Source organism: Populus trichocarpa, chromosome 9 (assembly GCF_000002775.5).
Source record: "Populus trichocarpa isolate Nisqually-1 chromosome 9, P.trichocarpa_v4.1, whole genome shotgun sequence".
NCBI lineage: Eukaryota > Viridiplantae > Streptophyta > Magnoliopsida > Malpighiales > Salicaceae > Populus > Populus trichocarpa.
Window position 1 is genome coordinate 8,823,201 of NC_037293.2, and position 20,540 is coordinate 8,843,740.

Sequence of the window (20,540 nt, forward strand, 5' to 3'; positions counted from 1 at the left end):
CGCCAGGACCCCATGGGTAAAAAAGTTGTTATTTATATGTTTAAACTTTTACTGAATCCTAAAAATATATTGTTTTAACCCTGCAACAAATACAATAAGGATAATTAATATTTTAAAGATACGTCTCAAAGCTAATTTGTTATACCCACTAACATTACAATAGTTACTTAACTCCTCTTGCACTAGTAAGCTGATAAGATAAATCACTAGCTCAAAACAACATCCAAGTTGAGTGTTTTTTTAAAAAATTTATGTGTATTGATTTGTTTAAACCCGAATGACTTAAGGAGTCAATTCACCTTTTAGATGATTAAGTTAACTTGAAGAATATTTTTTATATTCAAAATAATATTATTTTTTTATCTAAAACAATATTGTTTTGTTAAAAAAAAAACTTAAACATCTATATTTAAAAATAAATCCGAGCTGAACTGCCTACCTGTGAATTAATCCCTACTAACGGTTCACTTACCAAATCCAGAACTCAAATTTTGGAGCAAAAACAAAGTGAAGGAAAAACACCACTGGTGTATTTCGACGGTTTTCTTCTTGGAAGCCTGGAAGGGGAAATAGAGCTGATGGGCGTACAAAACAATGTCGTAAGAAGAGAGATGAAAAGGTGGACTGAGACTGATTAATTACTTGGGCCAAGTATAAGCTGGAGCTCTCATCCACGGTCCATTAGGAATGGAACGAATTCGAAATGGCTAGATGGTGGCTCGTCGCCTTGAATCGGGAGTCGGCGTCGAACGAAGGAAGGTCACATTCCGGTGTCAGTTAGTATAGGCCCACTTGAGAGGCACTGGAAACAATGGAGTCACTGGTTTGTATGTGTGTACTCTCTCAACACTTGTATACACATAATATAAAATATGGCCTTCGTCTGCATTTAACAGTCCCAACTCATTTTTAGAGGGAAAAAAAACTGCAACTCCTGGTCACATGAAGGAAATGAGACGCTGTAAATTGTCAAAACTAATACAAACAAAATATTATATGCTGTCCGACGTCCGTGACAATCCTTTTGAAATCCTGTCGAAGTTTCAAGGGCGATACGACCTCAACTCTTCAATCAAAGCATTGAAATCAGAGCAAGAAGATCCACCTTCTTCAACAGCCTTCCTTGCCATTTCTCCTAGCTTAATTGCTCTGCTCCTCTTTTCCTCTCCTTCTTCACCCACCATGATTTGAGTGATTGCCTTCTCTACAGCTTCACTTTTAACATGATCTCCACGCACTCTAACCCATTCCTTGACTCCAACACCAACTCCAGTTTTTAAAACATCAGTCACCAACTTTTCATTATAGAATTGCTCAGCAGATACAGGCCATGTAATCATGGGCTTCCCTGCAGTTATGCCTTCAAGAGTCGAGTTCCATCCACAATGAGTCACAAATGCACCTATTGCTTCATGATCAAGAATCAACACTTGGGGTGCCCACCCTCTTATAATCAGCCCCTTGTCTTCCATTCTTTCCTCAAACCCTTCAGGTAACCAATCTTCCTTATCTTCTTCACTGTTTTTGTTTCTTCTAACAACCCAGATAAATTGCTGGCCAGAAGCTTCAAGGCCTGTTGCAATCTCCTTTAGCTGAGAGGCAGGGAAGCTTGCCATACTTCCAAAGCAGATATAAACAACTGAATTGGGTTTCTTGGAGTCAAGCCACTTCAAACACTCGTGTTGATCAATTGAGGCTTCTTTTCCTCTTCCTGATTTATCCTCGATGTCTCTATTGCATAATGAAACCGGGCCTACATTCCAGGCCCTTCTTCCCAAAACCTTCCTGTAATAATCAGCATAAGCTGGCTCAAGCTCATAAAAGCTGTTGAAAATAACACCGAAGCTCCTCAGCTCTGATTCTTTGGATGCTTTCACTAACTTGGTGAAGTCATTTTGAACATTTTCTCTTATAAAATCTGGCAGTTGCTTCCTTGTCAACTTTATATCACCAGGAAGATTAGGCACAACAAAAGGTTCATAATCTGATGAAACTTTCTTGTGTGGCTCATAAAGTCTCACGCTTTCTCCAGCACTTAAAGCAAAGTTACTAGTGCCATGAAACACTAGTCTCGGAATTCCAAATTTGGCAGCAGCATCGGTCGCCCAAGGAAAGAACATATCAGCAACAACGCAATCAGGATGCCTTTCTTGCAGTACCTTCTCAAAGGGTTCTTGAAGGAAGGTTGTGGCAATGAAAAACTTCTTGGTCATTTCCCCTGCATTTTCATTTGTTGTAATGAATGCGTCCGTGTTTTCACATCCTTCCGGCAATCCTGCCTCTGCTGCAGGGAATTTGATGGTTTGGATATCAATATCAAAACCCAAATCTTTGGTTTTTTGGATGGTTTTGGAAAATAAAGGTGCGTTGAGAGGAGTGGTGATGATGGTTGTCTTTACGCCTCGAGAAGCAAAAAGCTTGGCCATGTCCACAGTTGGTATCATGTGGCCATGAGCCAAGAAAGGGAAGAAGAAAATGTGCAATTGGTGACCCAAACTACCCATCTGGCCTTGTAAGATAAAAAAAGAACGAAAAAACAACCTGGTGTTGAAAGTGGAACTAAGCTTGTCAGTAAAAATGGATGAATTGATGATGAAGATGAAGATGAAGATGAAGATGAAGAAAACCTTGAATATTCTTGTTTGAATAAAATTTTGGATATGGAATGGTATTTATAAACAGAGGTTAGGAAGACGAAATTTATTTTGTTAAGGCTTTTCTGGAATTAAGAAATTTCCAGCTCATGCTACTACACTACACTCACGTCACTGCTCCTGTCAGAAAGTGTCAATTCCACCTAGGAAAGTTCGAAGACGTTACCTGAATCTTTTGATCCATATAGACAACTCGTGTTGCAAGAGAGTTTTTGCAGAACTATCTTAATTTTGAATAATTATAGTCAAAGTATTCGTGTTCTTGTTCTAGACTTCACACCAAGGCATCCATGCGCACTCCTTTATGAACAAGCAGCCAGATATGCTATAAGTTCAACTTTGTGGGACTCCTTTATAACATACTCTCTTACGTCAGGATTTTTTTTAGCTCAGGTATTATTCAAGAAGAAAAGTCGTGATCGGTAGATAGAATAGCGCAATTTCAGTAGGATATTCGGATATTCCTCAGTAAACACCGGCAACATTTTGCATTTAAATTAAAATTTAAATTTAATTGATAAATAAATTAAATTTACATATTAAAAAGGATATTTTATTATTGAATTCAATTAATTTTATTTTCTATATTATTATCTTCACATTTATTTTATTCTAATTATTTTCTACTATTATCACCACAAATAACCCAAAAAATCAAATCCAAATACCTCTCTCTAAAGTTTTATTTTCTCAAGACTACACAAGCCATAAAATTAAGGACAGACAATAAAACCTAATATAGGAAGAGAAGAGTGTTTTGGTGATGTTGTAGTTGAAGTTTTAATGAAGACGCCATTTAATAGTAGAATGGACTTTCATAAATTGAGAAGTCTAATAAATTGTACAGCATTTGAAGCGCTTTTGGTGTTAATTATCATTTTTATTAATGATTTAATTCCATGTTTTAGCTGGCGTTCCATGCTATAAATTTGTAGTTCAATATTGTCGGCTGACAGTCCTATTGTCGTGGTTTTACCCTATTTTTCTTCAACTTTTTTTGAAGTTACTGTTTTTTTTTACATTTAAAATAAAATGTGTTTCGGTTTTGCTTTTAATACTTTCTTTGACTTGGGGAAGAAATCAATTCATGCACTGTATAAATACAATGCATTAGATGCAAACGTGCATAGATATACTACTCTAGAAGAAAATGTTCCATAAGCAAGAGTAATTAAATGCAGCTAAGTATAAAGATGACCGACAGCTTCAAAATTCAATGAATTTAGAAATAATACTGTACTGGATAATTAATTAATTTTTTAATTTATTCTTTTTCAGATGTTTGGCTTGAAATGAAAGCCTGAGATGAGTGGGGATGTTGACAATAGGTGGTTTTTTTATAGCTAAGATAATTAATAGTTGCTACCGGTAAAGAATCTTTATTAATATTAATATTGATTGGTGTAATGATATTTTAAAGAAATAAATTCTAAAAATATACAAGCTGAAAAGGTTAAGAATATAAAAATTATAAACATGAAACTTGAAATGCTCGTGGGGTATTTATAACTTATAAATCTTGTTTTTTTGAAAATAAAAGATTGAAGTATAATTATATATTTGTATTTGATATTTCAAGTTATATTCAACTCAAAATAATATATATTGAATTAGTATTAAAAAAATTCAAATTTCTTATAAACTCCATTTAGAATGTAATTACAACCGGCCCTAAATTGTTACAAAACTGCAAAATTGGTTGCCAACAGTGGAATTATGTTATTTTCAAATAACCCCATTGTATAAATCATGTGCGCCCCCAATCATGGTGAAATCGAAATTTATGTTATATAGCAGCAAATGATATTGCTGCCAATATCAACTATTCCGGCTACAGAAAATCGAAGCCATTAATAAAATAAGCAAAATAAATTATATTAATAACAATATTCAAATTGTGTAATGTCTTCCTTAAACATTACTATTGACAGGCGATAAAAAAAAACTGCATATATATTATTCATGTAAATGATTTAAGGCAGCTATGTTTTTATCATTAATTAAAAATCAAATTAGCTAATTTTGAGTAACAACGACAACAATAAACAACAATGTTCACGATAAAATAGATTAAAACTACAGCAAAAACAGATACAAATGAAATGTGCTTTTAAAATATGAATCTAACCCTGGTGACAGAAGCTCAGTTCCTCGATAAGAGCATTCAAATCAGAGTAGGAGGAACCCCCTTCTTCAACTGCCTTCCTTGCCATCTTCCCAAATGCCTTTGCTTTGCCCCTCATTTCCTCTGCTTCTTCACCCTCCATGAGTCGACTCACTGCCTCTTCTAAAGCTTTACTCTTAATGCTATCCCCGCCCAATAACGCTTGTTCTTGAACACCAATCCTGATACCTATCTTCAATATCTGTGTCACCAGCTTTTCATTGTAGAATTGCTCTGCAGACAGTGGACATGTGGCCATTGGAACCCCAGCGGCAATGCCTTCAACTGTTGAATTCCATCCACAATGAGTCACAAATCCTCCTATTGCTTCGTGGTCAAGAATCAACACTTGGGGTGCCCACCCTCTTATAATTAGTCCCTTGTCTCCCATTCTTTCCTCAAATCCTTCAGGTAACCAATCTTCCTTATCTTCTTCACTGTTTTTGTTTCTTCCAACAACCCAGATAAATTGCTGGCCAGAAGCTTCAAGGCCTGTTGCAATCTCCTTTAGCTGAGAGGCAGAGAAGCTTGCCATACTTCCAAAGCAGATATAAACAACTGAATTGGGTTTCTTGGAGTCAAGCCACTTCAAACACTCATTTTCATTAATAGAAGCTTCTCTTCCCCTCTCTGCTTTGTCATCTATGTTTCTGTTGCAAAGAGAAACTGGTCCTACATGCCATGCTTTTCTTCCAAAAGCTTTTCTGTAATGATCAGCATAAACCGGCTCAAGTTCGTAGAAACTGTTGACAACCACCCCGTAACTTTTCGAATCTCCCTCTTTAACCTTCTTGTACATCTTGTTGAAGTCGGATCCATCATCATGTCTTTCAGGATATGGCAGTTCATTTCTTGTCAACTTGATATCATCAGGAAGGTTAGGCATGAAAAAGGGTTCACAATCTGATGAAACTTTCTTGTGTGGCTCGTATAGTCTCATACTTTCTCCAACGCATAAAGAAAAAAAGCTAGTTCCATGAAACACTAACCTTGGAATTCCAAATTTAGCTGCAGCATCAGTAGTCCAAGGAAAGAACATATCTGCAATAAGGCAGTCAGGATGGATTTCCTCTAGTAGCCTTTCAAGGGGTTCTTGGAGAATGGTGGTTGCCACGAAAAATTTTTTGAGCATATCCCAGCCCATAGCCTGAGAAATAATCAAGTCTGCATTTTCACATCCTTCTGGTAATCCAGTCTCAACAGTGGAGAATTCGATGGTTCGTATATTAATTTCAAATCCCAAATTTTTTATTCTTTGGACTGTTTTGGAGAAGAAAGGCACATTTAGAGGGGTGGTGACTATGGTAGTCTTCAGGCCTCGGGAAGCAAATAGCTTGGCCATGTCTACCAGTGGTATCATGTGACCATGAGCCATGAAAGGAAAGAAAAGAGCATGTAGCTGGTTAACCTCACTGCCCATGTTGCCTGATCACCAAAGGAAGATTTTGTACAACAGAATTCAATGGTTGAATTACAAGAGAAACTAGAAGCAGTGATGAAGATAGACAAGAAGAGGAAGAAAGGGTTGGGCTATCTTTCTTTTTTCTTGCCTTCTATGACTAGTATGCCAATTTTTTGGCACGAACGAGATATTTTTGGTTCTTTCTGATTATCACAGACCCAGACACGTACATGCCCTGGACACCACATTTTCTCTTTCATGGCTTGAAGGAGAGAAAATAGTGAGTTACTGTGGATAATGTGAAATTTATCCAGGCCATTCAAAAGAAGCTAGAACGGAAGGGAGATTTACTGCGAATCTATACACTTATCACTATTTACCATTATAGTATCATTGTTTTTTTTTCCTTCAAAAAATCAATAAACTTGTCTTGGGAGTAATTCGATCCTTACGTAAAGTACATTGATGATTATAAGATTGATAAAAAGTAAATTTGTTATTTTTATTTTTTTAATCACAATAAAATTACTAAATTAATTTAAAATGCAAAATTCTTGAACCGATATTTATAAGTTTTTTTGTCTTTTAATTTTTTAAAATATAGTAAAATAATTTAATTATCTTTGAAAACAAATTTTTGTTTAACTCATGAGTAGCGGTTTTTTCATCTTTTAATCTTGGTTCTTTTGTAATTATTAAATTGAATAAGAAAATTTTAGTTTTTTAATAAATATAAAATATTCTTTTAAAAAAAAATAAATGAAACATTCATTTATGTAACTTCTCCGCACTACATGGACACCGCTTAAGGAGTCAAGTGGAGGTTGAACTATGGCTTCCAGGATAGCATTTCAATCGTCTCAACGACGCCTCAATCACTTCGTGGCTCATGTGGCATCTAGACTTTTGATTCGGCGTTGGTAATTATTTTTTATTTTTTATTTTTTCTCCTTGATTATCATGTCTAAACCTTTAAATTTTCAAAATAACTTTTTAATTTATTTTTTATTTTAAGTTTGATCTATATTCTTTTGATTACTATTATTTTATTTCAAATAATTTATAAAATTGAAGTTTTTTAAATTTTTATCATTTTTAAATTTTTATATATGTCAGACTTGATCCTTGTTTTTTTTATTGTTATTTGTTTGATTTTGATTTTTTTTAATTGAATTTATTTTTTAGTTTTATCCCTTGAAATTTGAATTTACTTTATTTTTATGTCAAATTTGATCCTTATTATTTTGAATGCTATTTGTTTTACTTGACAACTTTTTTAGATTGAGAATTTTTTTTTCTAATTTCATTTTTCAACATTACATTAGTTGGGAATTGAGCTTCTTAATTGAACTCAAGTCTAAGATTTCAAGGGTTGCAAGTTTAAAGAATTAACTCAGATTTAAGAGGTTCGTCTGGATTTACTTGGTTTTTCTTCCTTTCATTGTACTCATGTTTTTTCAATTTCATAATTATGCTTGATTTAAGAGATACTTTATATATTTCTTAAATTTTGTTTATAAATATTTTATAACTCTTCGACCTAGTTTGAAGAATTAACTCAGATTTAAGAGGTTCGTCTGGATTTACTTGGTTTTTCTTCCTTTCATTGTACTCATGTTTTTTTTATTTCATAATTATGCTTGATTTAAGAGATACTTTATATATTTCTTAAATTTTATTTATAAATATTTTATAACTCTTCAACCTAGTTTGAAGAATTAACTCAGATTTAAGAGGTTCGTCTGGATTTACTTGGTTTTTCTTCCTTTCATTGTACTCATGTTTTTTCAATTTCATAATTATGCTTGATTTAAGAGATACTTTATATATTTCTTAAATTTTATTTATAAATATTTTATAACTCTTCAACCTAGTTTGAAGAATTAACTCAGATTTAAGAGGTTCGTCTGGATTTACTTGGTTTTTCTTCCTTTCATTGTACTCATGTTTTTTCAATTTCATAATTATGCTTGATTTAAGAGATACTTTATATATTTCTTAAATTTTGTTTATAAATATTTTATAACTCTTCAACCTAGTTTGAAGAATTAACTCAGATTTAAGAGGTTCGTCTGGATTTACTTGGTTTTTCTTCCTTTCATTGTACTCATGTTATTTTAATTTCATAATTATGCTTGATTTAAGAGATACTTTATATATTTCTTAAATTTTATTTATAGATATTTTATAACTCTTCAACCTAGTTTTAAGAATTAACTCAGATTTAAGAAGTTCGTCTGGATTTACTTGGTTTTTCTTCCTTTCATTGTACTCATGTTTTTTCAATTTCATAATTATGCTTGATTTAAGAGATACTTTATATATTTCTTAAATTTTGTTTATAAATATTTTATAACTCCTCAACCTAGTTCCGTATTTAATCCAATCCAATATCAATTAAGACTCAACCAATGCTCAATCATGAAGAAAATAAAAGAAAGACACAAAATGCCCAACTGGATTAGATAATTGTGGGCATGTCCTTTATCTAGATAATAAATTCCGCGTGCTAACTCAATTCATTACAACGAGTCACTTTCTTTTCATTTTACTTCTTGAATTTTTTTACAATTTAATCATTTGACACTATATTATTTCACATTTAAGTTAGTGCTAGGTAGAGGTTAAAACAATACCAGTATAATTTTTTTTAAAAAAACTAAATCATCATTTAAATGAGACATCTTAGCTCACTAGATCAAATAAGTCACACTGATTTTTTTATATTTATTAACCTGCATAGTGGTTAATTATTAAGTTTTTTTATTTTTATTTTAAATATTTTACAATATAAAAAAAATAACAGCACTCACAAGTTTTTTTAATACAATAATTGGTTTTTTTTATCTTGCCCGCGGAAAAGCGCGCGGTCACTAGGCCTGGTTGGAATCTAAACCGAAAATAGGAAGATTGTTTCTTCCTGCTAACGTAATCACTTGCGTCATAGCGTTGGTACAGATGACAGGCGGCCAAGAACGCATCTTGATTGCACATTACTACATCAATCCGTAACTTCTCACTGAGCAGCACATGTGATGTATCGAATGATTTGTTTTTTTTCTTGATTCTCGCGCCTAATTTTTTAAATTTTAAAAACAATCCTTCAATTTATTTTTACTTCAAGTTTCATCCATATTTGTTTTATTACTCCTATTCTATTTCAAATGATTTATAAAATTAAAATTTTTTCAATTTTCATCAAATTTTTTTCTACCTGTCAGACTTTGTTTTTGTTCTTTTAATTATTATTTGTTTGATTTTAAATTCTATTTAAATTAAATTTATTTTTCAGTTTTATCCATCAGAATTTGATTTGATTTTATTTTTATATCAAATTTGATTCTTATTATTTTGAATGTTATTTGTTTAACTTTAACAAGATTTTTAGATTGAGATTTTTTTTTGATTTTATTTTTCAACATTAAATTAGTTGAGAATTGAGCTTTTTGATTGAACTCGAGTCTAGGATTTTAAAGATTGTGAGTTTCAATAATTAACTTAAATTTAAGAGATTCGTCTGGATTTACTTGATTTTTTTTCCCTTTCATTATACTCATGTTTTTTCAATTCCATAATTATGCTTGATTTAAGAGATACTTTATATATTTCTTAAATTTTGTCTATAAATATTTTATAACTCTTCAACTTGGTTCCATATTTAATCTAATATGATATCAATTAAGACTCAACCAAGACCTAACCATTAAGAAAATAAAAAAAAGAAAAAGAAAAACACAAATTATCCAACTAGATTAGATAATTGTGGATATTTTCTTTATTTGGATCATAAATTATGTGTGTTAACCCATGTTATTATAATGTGTTGCTTTTTTTTTTATTTTACTCCCTGAATTTCTTTTACAATTCAATAACTTGACACTATTATTTAACTATTATTTAACATTTAAGTTAGTACTCTATACTCTATAGGTAGAGGTTAAAACAATGCAGACATAATATTTTTTAAAAATCAAATCACCATACAAATGGGATAATCATTTCGCTCTTGGCCCACTAGATCAAACAAGTCACACTACTTTTTATTTATTTATTAATATATATGGTGTTCAATTAATCTAATTTGATACCCTGATTAAGTTTTTTTTTTTATTTTAAATATTTTACAATATAAAAAATATAACAGCACCCACAATTTTTTAATACAATAATTGGTTTTTTATCTTGCCCGCGGAAAAGCTCGCGGTCACTGGGCCTGGTTGGAATCTAAACAGAAAATAGGAAGATTGTTTCTTCCTGCTAACATAATCACTTGCGTCATAGCGTTGGTACAGATGACAGACGGGCAAGAACGCATCTTGATTGCACATTACTACATCAATCCGAAACTTCTCATCGGTGAATTGCTCTGCAGCAAAAGGCCATGTTATCATTGGCAGTCCAGCACTCACACCTTCTCAAGTTGAGTTTCGTCCACAATGAGTCACAAACCCTCCTACAGCCGGATGCTCTAGTATTTACAATTGCGGTGCCCAGCCTTTTATTATTAGTCCTCTTCTGGATTCTTTGAGTCTATCTTCAGATCCATCCTTTGGGAAGCAAATTTTCTAGGCTTTCTTGGTCATGTCCAGCTGATTTAAAGATTTTTCCAATCACCCAGATGAATTGGTGATTGGAAGCTTCAAGACCATGGGCGATCTCAAGGATTTGTTCAGGGGATAAACGAGCTAAGCTTCTAAAACTGACGTAAATAATCGAAATTGGATTGTTTTTGTGTCTTATTTAAAAAATTATTATTTTTTAATTTTTTAATTTAATTTAAATTAATAATTTTTTGGTATTTTAAAATTATTTTAATGTTTTGATATTAAAAATAATTTTTAAAAAATAAAAAAATATTAATTTAAATAAAAAACAAATCACACTCACATCAAGCCAGTTGAAAATGGTTTGCTCATCATTAACTGAAGTCTTTTGGCCTCTCCGACGGCCCTTATCTTCCACGTTTCTGTTGCATAATGAAACTGGTCCCACATTCCATGCCGTGTTGCCCAATTCATTCCTGAAGGAGTCCAAATCATAGAAACTATTGACCATAACCCCGAAACTCTTCTCATCTGACCCTGGCATTCTTTTATGCAACCCTCCACCATGCGATTGTCTTTCAAAGTGGTAGTTGAGATGTTGTCAATTCAATTCTATTAGAAAGACCTGTAATAATAAAAGATTCCAAATCAAAAGTTACTTTTTCATGGGGCTATAGCGTTCCATATTTTCTCGGACACAACAAGCGAAGCATCCATTTTCATTGAAAGTAATTCTTGAAATGCCAACACTGTCAATAGCAACAGCAGACCAGCGATGAAACACGTCATGAACAATACAGTCAGGTTTTCGTTCAAGTAAAAGATTTTGTTGAGGTTCTTGGAGCATAGAAGTATCAATGAAGGAGGTTGCAGACATGTCTGTAGCGGCTATGTAAACGTCAGACAGCTCAAGGACGTGACTAGAGATAGGAAGACCAGATTTTTTATCACGGGTGATGGATTTTCTGAAGGAGAGGGAATGTTTTGGAGTGGTAATTATTGTAGCTTTGGCACCATGGGAAGCAAAGACTCTGGCTATGTCTATCATGGGGATTAGGTGGCCTCCACCTACAAATGGAAAGAAGAACATTTCAACTGGAGGAGAATTTGAGTCCATTGTTGCAGAGAGGATGGATTTGGATGAAAAATTGGCTGGCAAGGGAGAAAGAGAGGTTTGGGCTATAAGTTCCAAATTATGAGGTGTAGTGAAGACATCGAGTGGAATATTTACAAATAAAAAATGAAATGAATGTCCATAGGATTTATCCGTTCTTCAAGAGCCTAGGTTTGGCACATACACATAATTCAGCATGGGCGTCAGCTAATTCGAGAATCAGGACACTTTATGCATTTGGCTAAGGTCGCTTGCCGGGATATATTCTAAAACACCATACACTTCAAGTTTTATAGAATACCAATTTCTTACTCCCTATTTGTTTTGATCTTGAAACAAAAATATAACACCTAGGTTAGAGAGTTCATCTCGTTCAGTCATAAGAATAGATAAAAGAATTGTCAATCCTATATGTTGTTGATGTTCATAGCTTGATGGCGATTTTTCTCTTTGACAGGTAATAATGCATGATGCATTCTTGAAAGGGATATGGCTGCGGTTCCCTTCGTAATTCCATTTGAAAGACTTCAGACAGCAAAAATTGTGTCTGGACTCCTGAGCAGGAAAACCCTGCTTTGGCATTGATCTGGAAAGGCACGGATACTATGCCGTGGGTTGCGATGCCGGGCTGGTTAGATTCCAGCAATTGAGGTGCTTTTAATCAATACTCTTGACACTTTTTTATTTTCTTGAGAACTAATACTCCTTTAAAATTATGGAAAAAGGTCAAAATAATTGGCACTTTCATATATTTGCAGTAGGAAATCTGCTAGCAACAAGAATGCTACTTGTACAAAAACTTGGCATTGGAGACTACTGCCAAACCACTCATCAATATTTCATAATTACCAAAGCCTATATGTAACATTTAACTAGAAATCAAAGTTCGAACCTCGCTAAAAATACAATTTATTGCAGAGAAGGCTTTTAGAACAGGAGATTGATAAGCTTCCCTCTGAGTGTACCCGGAATAATGAACTGCGTGACATTCATGTTGAAAAAAGAGAGAGCTGCAATATCAATGTAGACTCCAGAAATCATAATCCTTCAATGATACAGGAATTCATGTTGATCTTTCGGTGGAGCTTTTTATCTGTTGAGAAGCTCTAACAATGTCTCCCCGAGTAATGATTCCAACCTTTGGTATTAAATTGGATACCAATTATAAATTACACACAGCAGATAAGAAACAATAAAATGAGAATGAATCAAGAACATTGTTTACAATTCTTACCAGCTTTCCATCGTTATCTACCACTGGGAGTCGCCGATACTTTGTTTCAAGCAGCAACCTGGCATTAGATTTGGACATTATGTATGTTTTTCAATTCTGATGTGAAATTTCCATAGAATATGATTGCAAGATGAGAAACATTCAGAAATTTAATGATGATCATTTAGATAAGCTTTTAATAATGTTGGACAAAGAGAAAATGCATAACAGCTTCCCGAAGACAGTTTTTCATACGTTTAAGAAAGTACAAAACAGAACTTCTCATATTAGAGGTTTAAACAGAGATGTCCTGGAAGATTGATACCTAACAGCATCCTCTAGATTGGTGGTTTCATAAACGACTAGAGGATTGGGTGTCATCAAATCACCAACAACTTTGCCGTTGTTCTTGATTAGCAGTTTCTGTAACTCATTGAAAGTCTGCAACATTTGTCAAGAAATAGAAATTCAGCAGTAAGAAACATTTTGCCTAAAATGTTATAGAAGTGAAATCCTGATTTTAGTTTATCTTGTACTTCTAACATCAAGCTCTTTATTATAGGCCTGGTTTTGTCCAGTAATAGCCAACAATGGAGAACTCTTGTTTATTGAGCAGTTGTATGGTCTCTATTAACTACTTGAAATCACCATCATTACATCTACCCAAGAACCAGTATCTCCCTACATTTAGGGAACTTGTCCAACCAAAACTTATGCGAGACCAACCATTAAATTGTAGGATGGTGCTAAATGTAACAATTATTGATCAAACTATCAACCTTCCATCTTCTGCATTCTTTACTACCAGTCATGTTGGATCAGAGTTTTGGCTTCTACCTCCCTACAGTACGAGTTGATGACTAATTAATTGTGAACAAGCCCTGGTGCAGGAAGAAGTACTGAGCATCCCCTGATTGCATGCCGAGTCCTTGAAAAGGAGGGATGGCAGACTTAAAAGGTCAAATTGTCTTATAGAGCCAATCCAATCTCTAGTTTCATTCAGAAACTTGGACCCATAGCTATGATATGGGCAACTGCAATGTTGGAAGGACTTAGCCCCCACCCCCAAACTTCTTAGTCTGACAAAGAAACAGTCATAATCTGTTTGCTAATCATGGCCAGATAACCCTCTTAAACTTGTAATATACCACATATCACTTTTCTCGTGACCCCTAATCCTCGTTATCTTCAGGCCTAAAGGAAATACTGTGCTCAATTATTTCTGTTCGTTCATTGTTTGGCGAGTATAACAGCAAGTCTGTAACATTATTGGGAGTTGAAGGATGTTAACTACGAATTTCACAAACATAAAAGATTCTAAAACTCTAACTATAGAAATCGATCAAAATATCTAAATGTTTAAGAAAACAAAACCACAGACAAACATATGGAAGCATGCTTGAATATAAATACGAAATGCAAGCATCTAGAATATGATAGAGAAACTCCATACTCACCTTCCAAGAACTATCAACATTAGGAAACAAGTTTGTGTCATTCTGACAGCTGCCTGATAGATACAGAGGAAAGAAATTAGGAGCAGTTTCACCACATTGCAGGAATAACCATAATAGAAAACCAACTTCACAAAATTATAGAGCCAGTTTGTCAATGAAGAGCAATAATGAATGACAAAGCTTTAAGATACCAATATTCAACAAACCAAAATATAATTGAAAACTGAATTGATACAACATCCTTCCTGCTATAGTCAGTTGAGATTGGAAAGAATTGCTTGACAAACAAGATCAAGAATTATCATAATGTTGCCAAAATCAAAGGGATGAAGCAATTCATTTCTTCTGTTGGAGACCAGAAGGACATGATTCCTTCCTGAATCCTACATTACTGATTATTCTTACTTGTCCATTTTTTACGAAGTCTGGACTCTTGCAAACTAATGCTAGCTTTGTGTTATTCAATTGATGCCAAAAGGAGTTAGTATTATTTCCCCAGATAAGCAAGAAGATCTGGCAAACAAAATGAAGTTAGCAACTATTGTGCCATATGCTTGTTTAAATTGTTATGGCCAATGATTCCTCGTGGTTTGAGAAATTACTTGTAGCCAAGTTCCTCAATACTACTTTAATGAAACTCCTCAAATCAAACTTTACGTAGTTGAAAATCAAGTGCGCTAGAAGAGCTTTTCTTGCGATTGAATGGCGAAAAAAAGAAGAAAACAAACAGATTCTTGCTTCCAGATGAAGGGGAGGACAAAAATTCAAACAAGTAGATCAACTTTGTTTTTAAAAACCATAACGATCTAATTCACAATCGTTCTCTAATCAACTTAAGTATTCTCTTCTAAGGAAAAAGGTAAAGAAGATCAAACACAAAGATTATAGAAAAACATGAAAACAAGGATTTTACGTCCAAATGGAAAATAGAAGCAGAGTCTCTCCACTACCTGAAATAGAACCGAGCACTAACAGGTCATAATCAGAAACAACACCAACCTGCAGCAAGTATAGACCTGGAATCAGTTCTTCATGCAACGCAATCTCAAATAACTATAGATTCAAGTGCTGAATCTGTGCATGTTATCCTTCATTTTCAGGCACAAGGAACATATATATTTTACTACGTCCTCACACACTAGCTTTCGAATTGAAGTCTTTGCCCCTTTTTCTCATAAAATAATTCCAAGAACAGCAGCATGCAAGCAAGACACTGGTAAACATGATTGGAGACTATATGACATGGGAATGGGATCACATGATAAAATGGAAAAATCTTACCAATTTCCAGTTATCATCAATGACAGGAAACCCCGTTATTCTCTTCTCCACAAGAGCCTCCAATGCTGCAACGATATATATAGATACACACAAAAACTACACGAGTCAACTAAACAATATATATACCATTCAAACTATAACTTATAAGAAAAGGTAGTAATCACCTTCATCAACAGTTGTGTTGGCTTTAAACACATGTAAATCCTCTCTTTTGGTCATAAAATCACCAACTGTATGGATCTTACTTCTCGCCTACAATTATGTATAATAAAAAAATCACTAAAAGGAGAAAAAAGAAGGAAAAGGTGGGTAAGTTAGTTATGTACCGGAACAGAGTTTGCCACAGTAGACAAGGAAACGGTTACAGAAGAACGGTTAGGTGATCCCGCGGAGGAGTGAAAACGACAACGCTTTGATCTGGGAGCCTTGGAAACAAAAAGAGAAGGTGGCGGTGACTGATTATTATTAGAATTAGAATTAGAATTAAAACAGAGTGAGGGGGGCAGAGAAAGTAATGTGTTTGCGACAGAAGCCATGATGCAAAGCAGAAGCAGAAGATTATAGTTGTGATTAAACAAACTAATGAGTTTTGTCCGCAAAAAAAATATTTGGAATGTATTATTAAATTTCTGAAAATAAGGAATTTTCAAGTAAGATTTGAAGCGGAGTGGATACAGCGAGAGGTGGGGGTTAAATAGCTCTGTTCCGTGAAAGGAGGAAGAAATTTGAGACTTTTAAAGGGAGATGGAATCGAGTGGAAGGCGCCAATCGGTTGGTGAGGACTTTTCTTTAATTAACTACATGGACCCCACACAACTTACGACCTCCTCATTCAACCCTTTGGTGGATTTTCTCACTAGTATATTATTATTTTCTCGGTTTGAGAATATATATATATTATTATTTTAAATCCAGTAAAGAGATTGTAAGATATAAATAGAGAAAATGAGGTTTTTTTATGTCTTTTCGTAGTTTATTTATTTATTTATGTAGAATCCTGATAAAATTGATAAGTCATATCTTTCACGTGATGAAACGAGGAGGGAATCGCATGTTTCGGCAGGCACTGGAATCTAGAAAAGTTGAATGAGTTGTGCGGTGGCTGAGTCTGTTCATTTTTCAACATTTTAATTTTCAAAGCCTTTGATAACAAAACAAAAACAAAAAACAATTTGCGTATCTTCCTATTTCGCTATCAGGGGGAACGTGTGTGCTTTGTCCTTTGGATTGTTTTTTAATTATTTTTTTATATAATTTTTTCTAGTTTTAATATTAATATATTAAAAAAACTAAAAAAATATTTATTTAATATTTCTTCACGAAAAATACTATCACTAGACATCACGAAAAATACTTCTTCTTTTTTCACTCGAAAGACATAGCTTTTCTTCATTGTATTTTCGACCTCACGAATTCGAAAACCCAGCTCCGGCCATGTCTCTCGAACTCAAACAGCGACGAAGGAGTATACTATGAAATATGGATACTTGTCAATTGTGCTCGAACTTCAAAAATAATAAAATACGATGTTAGATTATTAGACATCTGAGAATTTTTTTTTTTTTTTTGATTTACGTGGGGTATCCGGGTCAGCTTACACGCACCGCGACTATTCCCCACGGCCCACTGGACATCCTGCAAGCCCAGGAGCAGGTAAGGCACCGCGGGGGTGACAGGCATGCACATAGAGGATCGAACCCGGGACGAGGACGGAACAAGTCACACGATTGACCACAACAGCTAAACCCTCAAGTGCAACATTTGAGAATATTTTGACAATGCTTGTAAATGCCTCGCATGCCCGTCATCAATCAATGACATAATTCTTATGAACAAGAATAATAAATAAAATTCAAATCTTAACATCCTTGTTCTGGATGCTGTCCGAGCTAGTATGTGGTTTCATTGTATTTTAACTTTTTTTTAATATTTATTATTTTATTTTATTTTTATTTATTTTTTTAATTTCATCTAAAATCTTTGATTTTTTTTAATTAAACCCTGATGTTTAATTTTATTCCACTCTGTGCAAATTTTAATTTTAATTTCAAAGTTTTTTTTTTAATTTCAATTGATGATGTTATAAAATCAAAAATATATAAATAATATGTTATTTTGTGTTTTAGATAGTTGTTAATTAATATTTAAAGTACTTGGATTTCATCTTTTTAGTCTCAAAAATTCTAGACTAGTGGTAAAAGATTAAGCATTGCAAAAACAGTTTCAATAGAAGGACTTAAAGACTCTTTGATAATAAAGTTATAATACATGAGAAAGACAATAAATATCTTATAGAGCTTTAAATTCAAGGAATAAAAATGTTTGTTTTTGAGTTTTGAGTGAATTAATGCTTTAAAATCTATAAGAATATATCTCTTGGGATAAAAAATTATGAAATCGTACCTGAATAGTTCAAGGGGTGTTTATACCCCAAAACCTTATCATTTTCAAATAAGAGAATGGCCTGAAAGTCTTTGCTTTTAACAGCATTAATGAGAGACAAATATCTCATATATATGTTAATAAAACAGTAAATATGGTAGATCCATTAAAGAACCATGTGTACTTATGAGTATGTAAAAATCATTATATCAATACGAATTATTATTCTATATGAAGAAGTATGACAATTTATTATATTTTCAATACTTTCATTATATGAAATCGTTTGGGATCAAACACATAGTAATAAAATATGGTAATTGTTGAATCTAAATACTTTGGGTGTAGTATATTTGTCAGTCCCATACCACCTTGGATCTCACTGATTACCAAATCCAAACTTTTTAGATCTAATATCAACACCAGACTACCATGAGCTTAACCAACTTCTAAGCCTAAATTTTTTCTATTTTAAAAAATCTTAATTAAATATTTTTCAAGTCATCCATCCATGTAACTCAAAAGGTAAAAATAAAAGAAAAGAAAATTGAAAAAAATAATAAATTAAAAATATTTTTCAATAAAATAAATATAATAAAAAGGTTTTTTTTCCATAAACACTGTATAGAAAAGTCTTATGACGGCACAAGAAACAAATTAAGCTAAAAAATGTTTGTTTTTAAAAAATACTAACCACCATCGTTGATGTCTCTTATACAATATCTTACTAGCATATCATATTTATGCTTTCTATCAAATTTCTCATTAAAATCTCGAACGAAAAATCTAAAAAAATAAAAATCTCATATGAATGTCATGGTAGCTTGAGTATAAGCTAATTTTAACATCACCTGGAGTGTGATTAATTCAGATGTGCTATTTGACGATAACACTAAAAAAAGAAGGGGGCATGATGATCGAGAGGGATCAAAAAGGTTTTGATGGGAGGGAGGGAAAAATATGATGTTGCTAGGTGAGAATTCAACATATTCAAGGATTTCTCGATAAACTAACTCTCTGGAGTTTTATTATATTTGTTTTGATAAAAAAGTATATTTTCTATTGATTTTATAATTTGTATTAATTTCAAATTATTTATTTTAAATAATATTAAGACATCTCATAACTTTCATGGGTGGAATTGTACACACCCGGTGAAAATAAACCACTGCCATGGTGGCCACAATCTAGCCATCGTGCCTCTTGGTGTAATCAACTCGTGCACGAGGAAACCGATCGGTTAAGGGATTGACAGCCATGAAAGCTCCTTTTCTTTTCTCCCCTTTTTTTTAAAGATTTGCTACCCTTTCTTAGTGGCTAAGTCTGACATTTTTAAATTATTTTGTAAAATTTAATCAGTTACTTGCTAGCATGACAATATGATATTTAATTTGACTCACTAATTATCCTGTAAGCATCCACGTCGACGTTATGTTAATATGCACGTTGATGTATGCTTTTGTCAACTTTCATTTAACACATAAACTACATATTTTTTGCTGGCACTGTAATATCATCTAAGAAAAAACCTTATTCTAAATCAACTCTTGTTAAAGGTTTCTTGAATTATATAAAAATTCATGACACCACAAGCTAAGAGTCTAAACCAACCCATTTACCTGTAGAAATCATATAATATAATTCTATAGTATAATTTAAACTTTAAATGTTACCAAAATGTGAATATATGCACAAAAATTAGGATTTGAGCATTGTTTTAAAATTATTATCATGGTGAAAAACTTGCTTATTTGTAAATAAATACAATCAAAATTGGACCTGGAGGACATTGCCAAGTAATAAAATCAGAAGGAGAGGAAACTTCAGGAAAAAAAAATAAAAATATTAAGCATGCAAGACTGTTCTTGCAACGAGTTGCAATTTGATAGAGTTAAAATTGATTGCGAGATTGATAACACGAGAATGATTTATGAAGCTGTATAGTAGATCTTTTTGCTCGATCGATACCGTGAGTTACTTTTTTAAATATATTCTCATTTAACTATATAGTAATTAAAATAGATACATGCAAGGAAGACTATAATTTAAAGTTTAAACTGTGAAAAAACATTCAGTAAAAAATTCTTCATGTTTTTTTTTTTTAAAATTTCGATGATTACATGGGTTTTTACTAGCAGTGTAGTTTCTGGAATAAAATCTAAAAGTAGTTAAAATAAATATTTGTAAAAATTTAAATGATTTGAATTAAAACAAATAAAATATATCTCCTTAATAAACTTGTTTTTTCTTGTTCATGCATTTCTTTTTTATCTTTGTGAAAGCACGCCGATTTTTACTATAAACATTATTTTTTAAGTAAAAAATTATC

At 32.9% G+C, this 20,540-nt stretch overlaps 3 protein-coding genes across 3 annotated transcripts; all 3 read right to left on the reverse strand.

Annotated features, from left to right (window-relative positions):
* Positions 1–861: 861 nt before the first annotated feature.
* LOC18102104 (scopoletin glucosyltransferase-like) lies at positions 862–2,651 on the reverse strand. Its single transcript, XM_006379133.3, has one exon. It carries the CDS (start codon positions 2,502–2,504, stop codon positions 1,044–1,046), a length of 1,461 nt encoding a protein of 486 aa, XP_006379195.1. The 5' UTR covers positions 2,505–2,651; the 3' UTR covers positions 862–1,043.
* A 1,938-nt stretch (positions 2,652–4,589) lies between these two features.
* LOC7490048 (scopoletin glucosyltransferase-like) lies at positions 4,590–6,483 on the reverse strand. The gene has a single exon (XM_002313095.4). It carries the CDS (start codon positions 6,236–6,238, stop codon positions 4,778–4,780), a length of 1,461 nt encoding a protein of 486 aa, XP_002313131.4. The 5' UTR covers positions 6,239–6,483; the 3' UTR covers positions 4,590–4,777.
* Positions 6,484–12,600: 6,117 nt separating this feature from the next.
* LOC7457545 (CBS domain-containing protein CBSX2, chloroplastic) lies at positions 12,601–16,544 on the reverse strand. The gene is made up of 8 exons (XM_024608307.2): positions 16,156–16,544; positions 15,994–16,081; positions 15,830–15,894; positions 15,499–15,547; positions 14,549–14,601; positions 13,417–13,532; positions 13,113–13,170; positions 12,601–13,016 (listed from the first exon to the last, which is right to left on the reverse strand). Exons 1-8 carry the CDS (start codon positions 16,363–16,365, stop codon positions 12,942–12,944), a joined length of 714 nt encoding a protein of 237 aa, XP_024464075.1. The 5' UTR covers positions 16,366–16,544; the 3' UTR covers positions 12,601–12,941.
* Between the last annotated feature and the right edge of the window lie 3,996 nt (positions 16,545–20,540).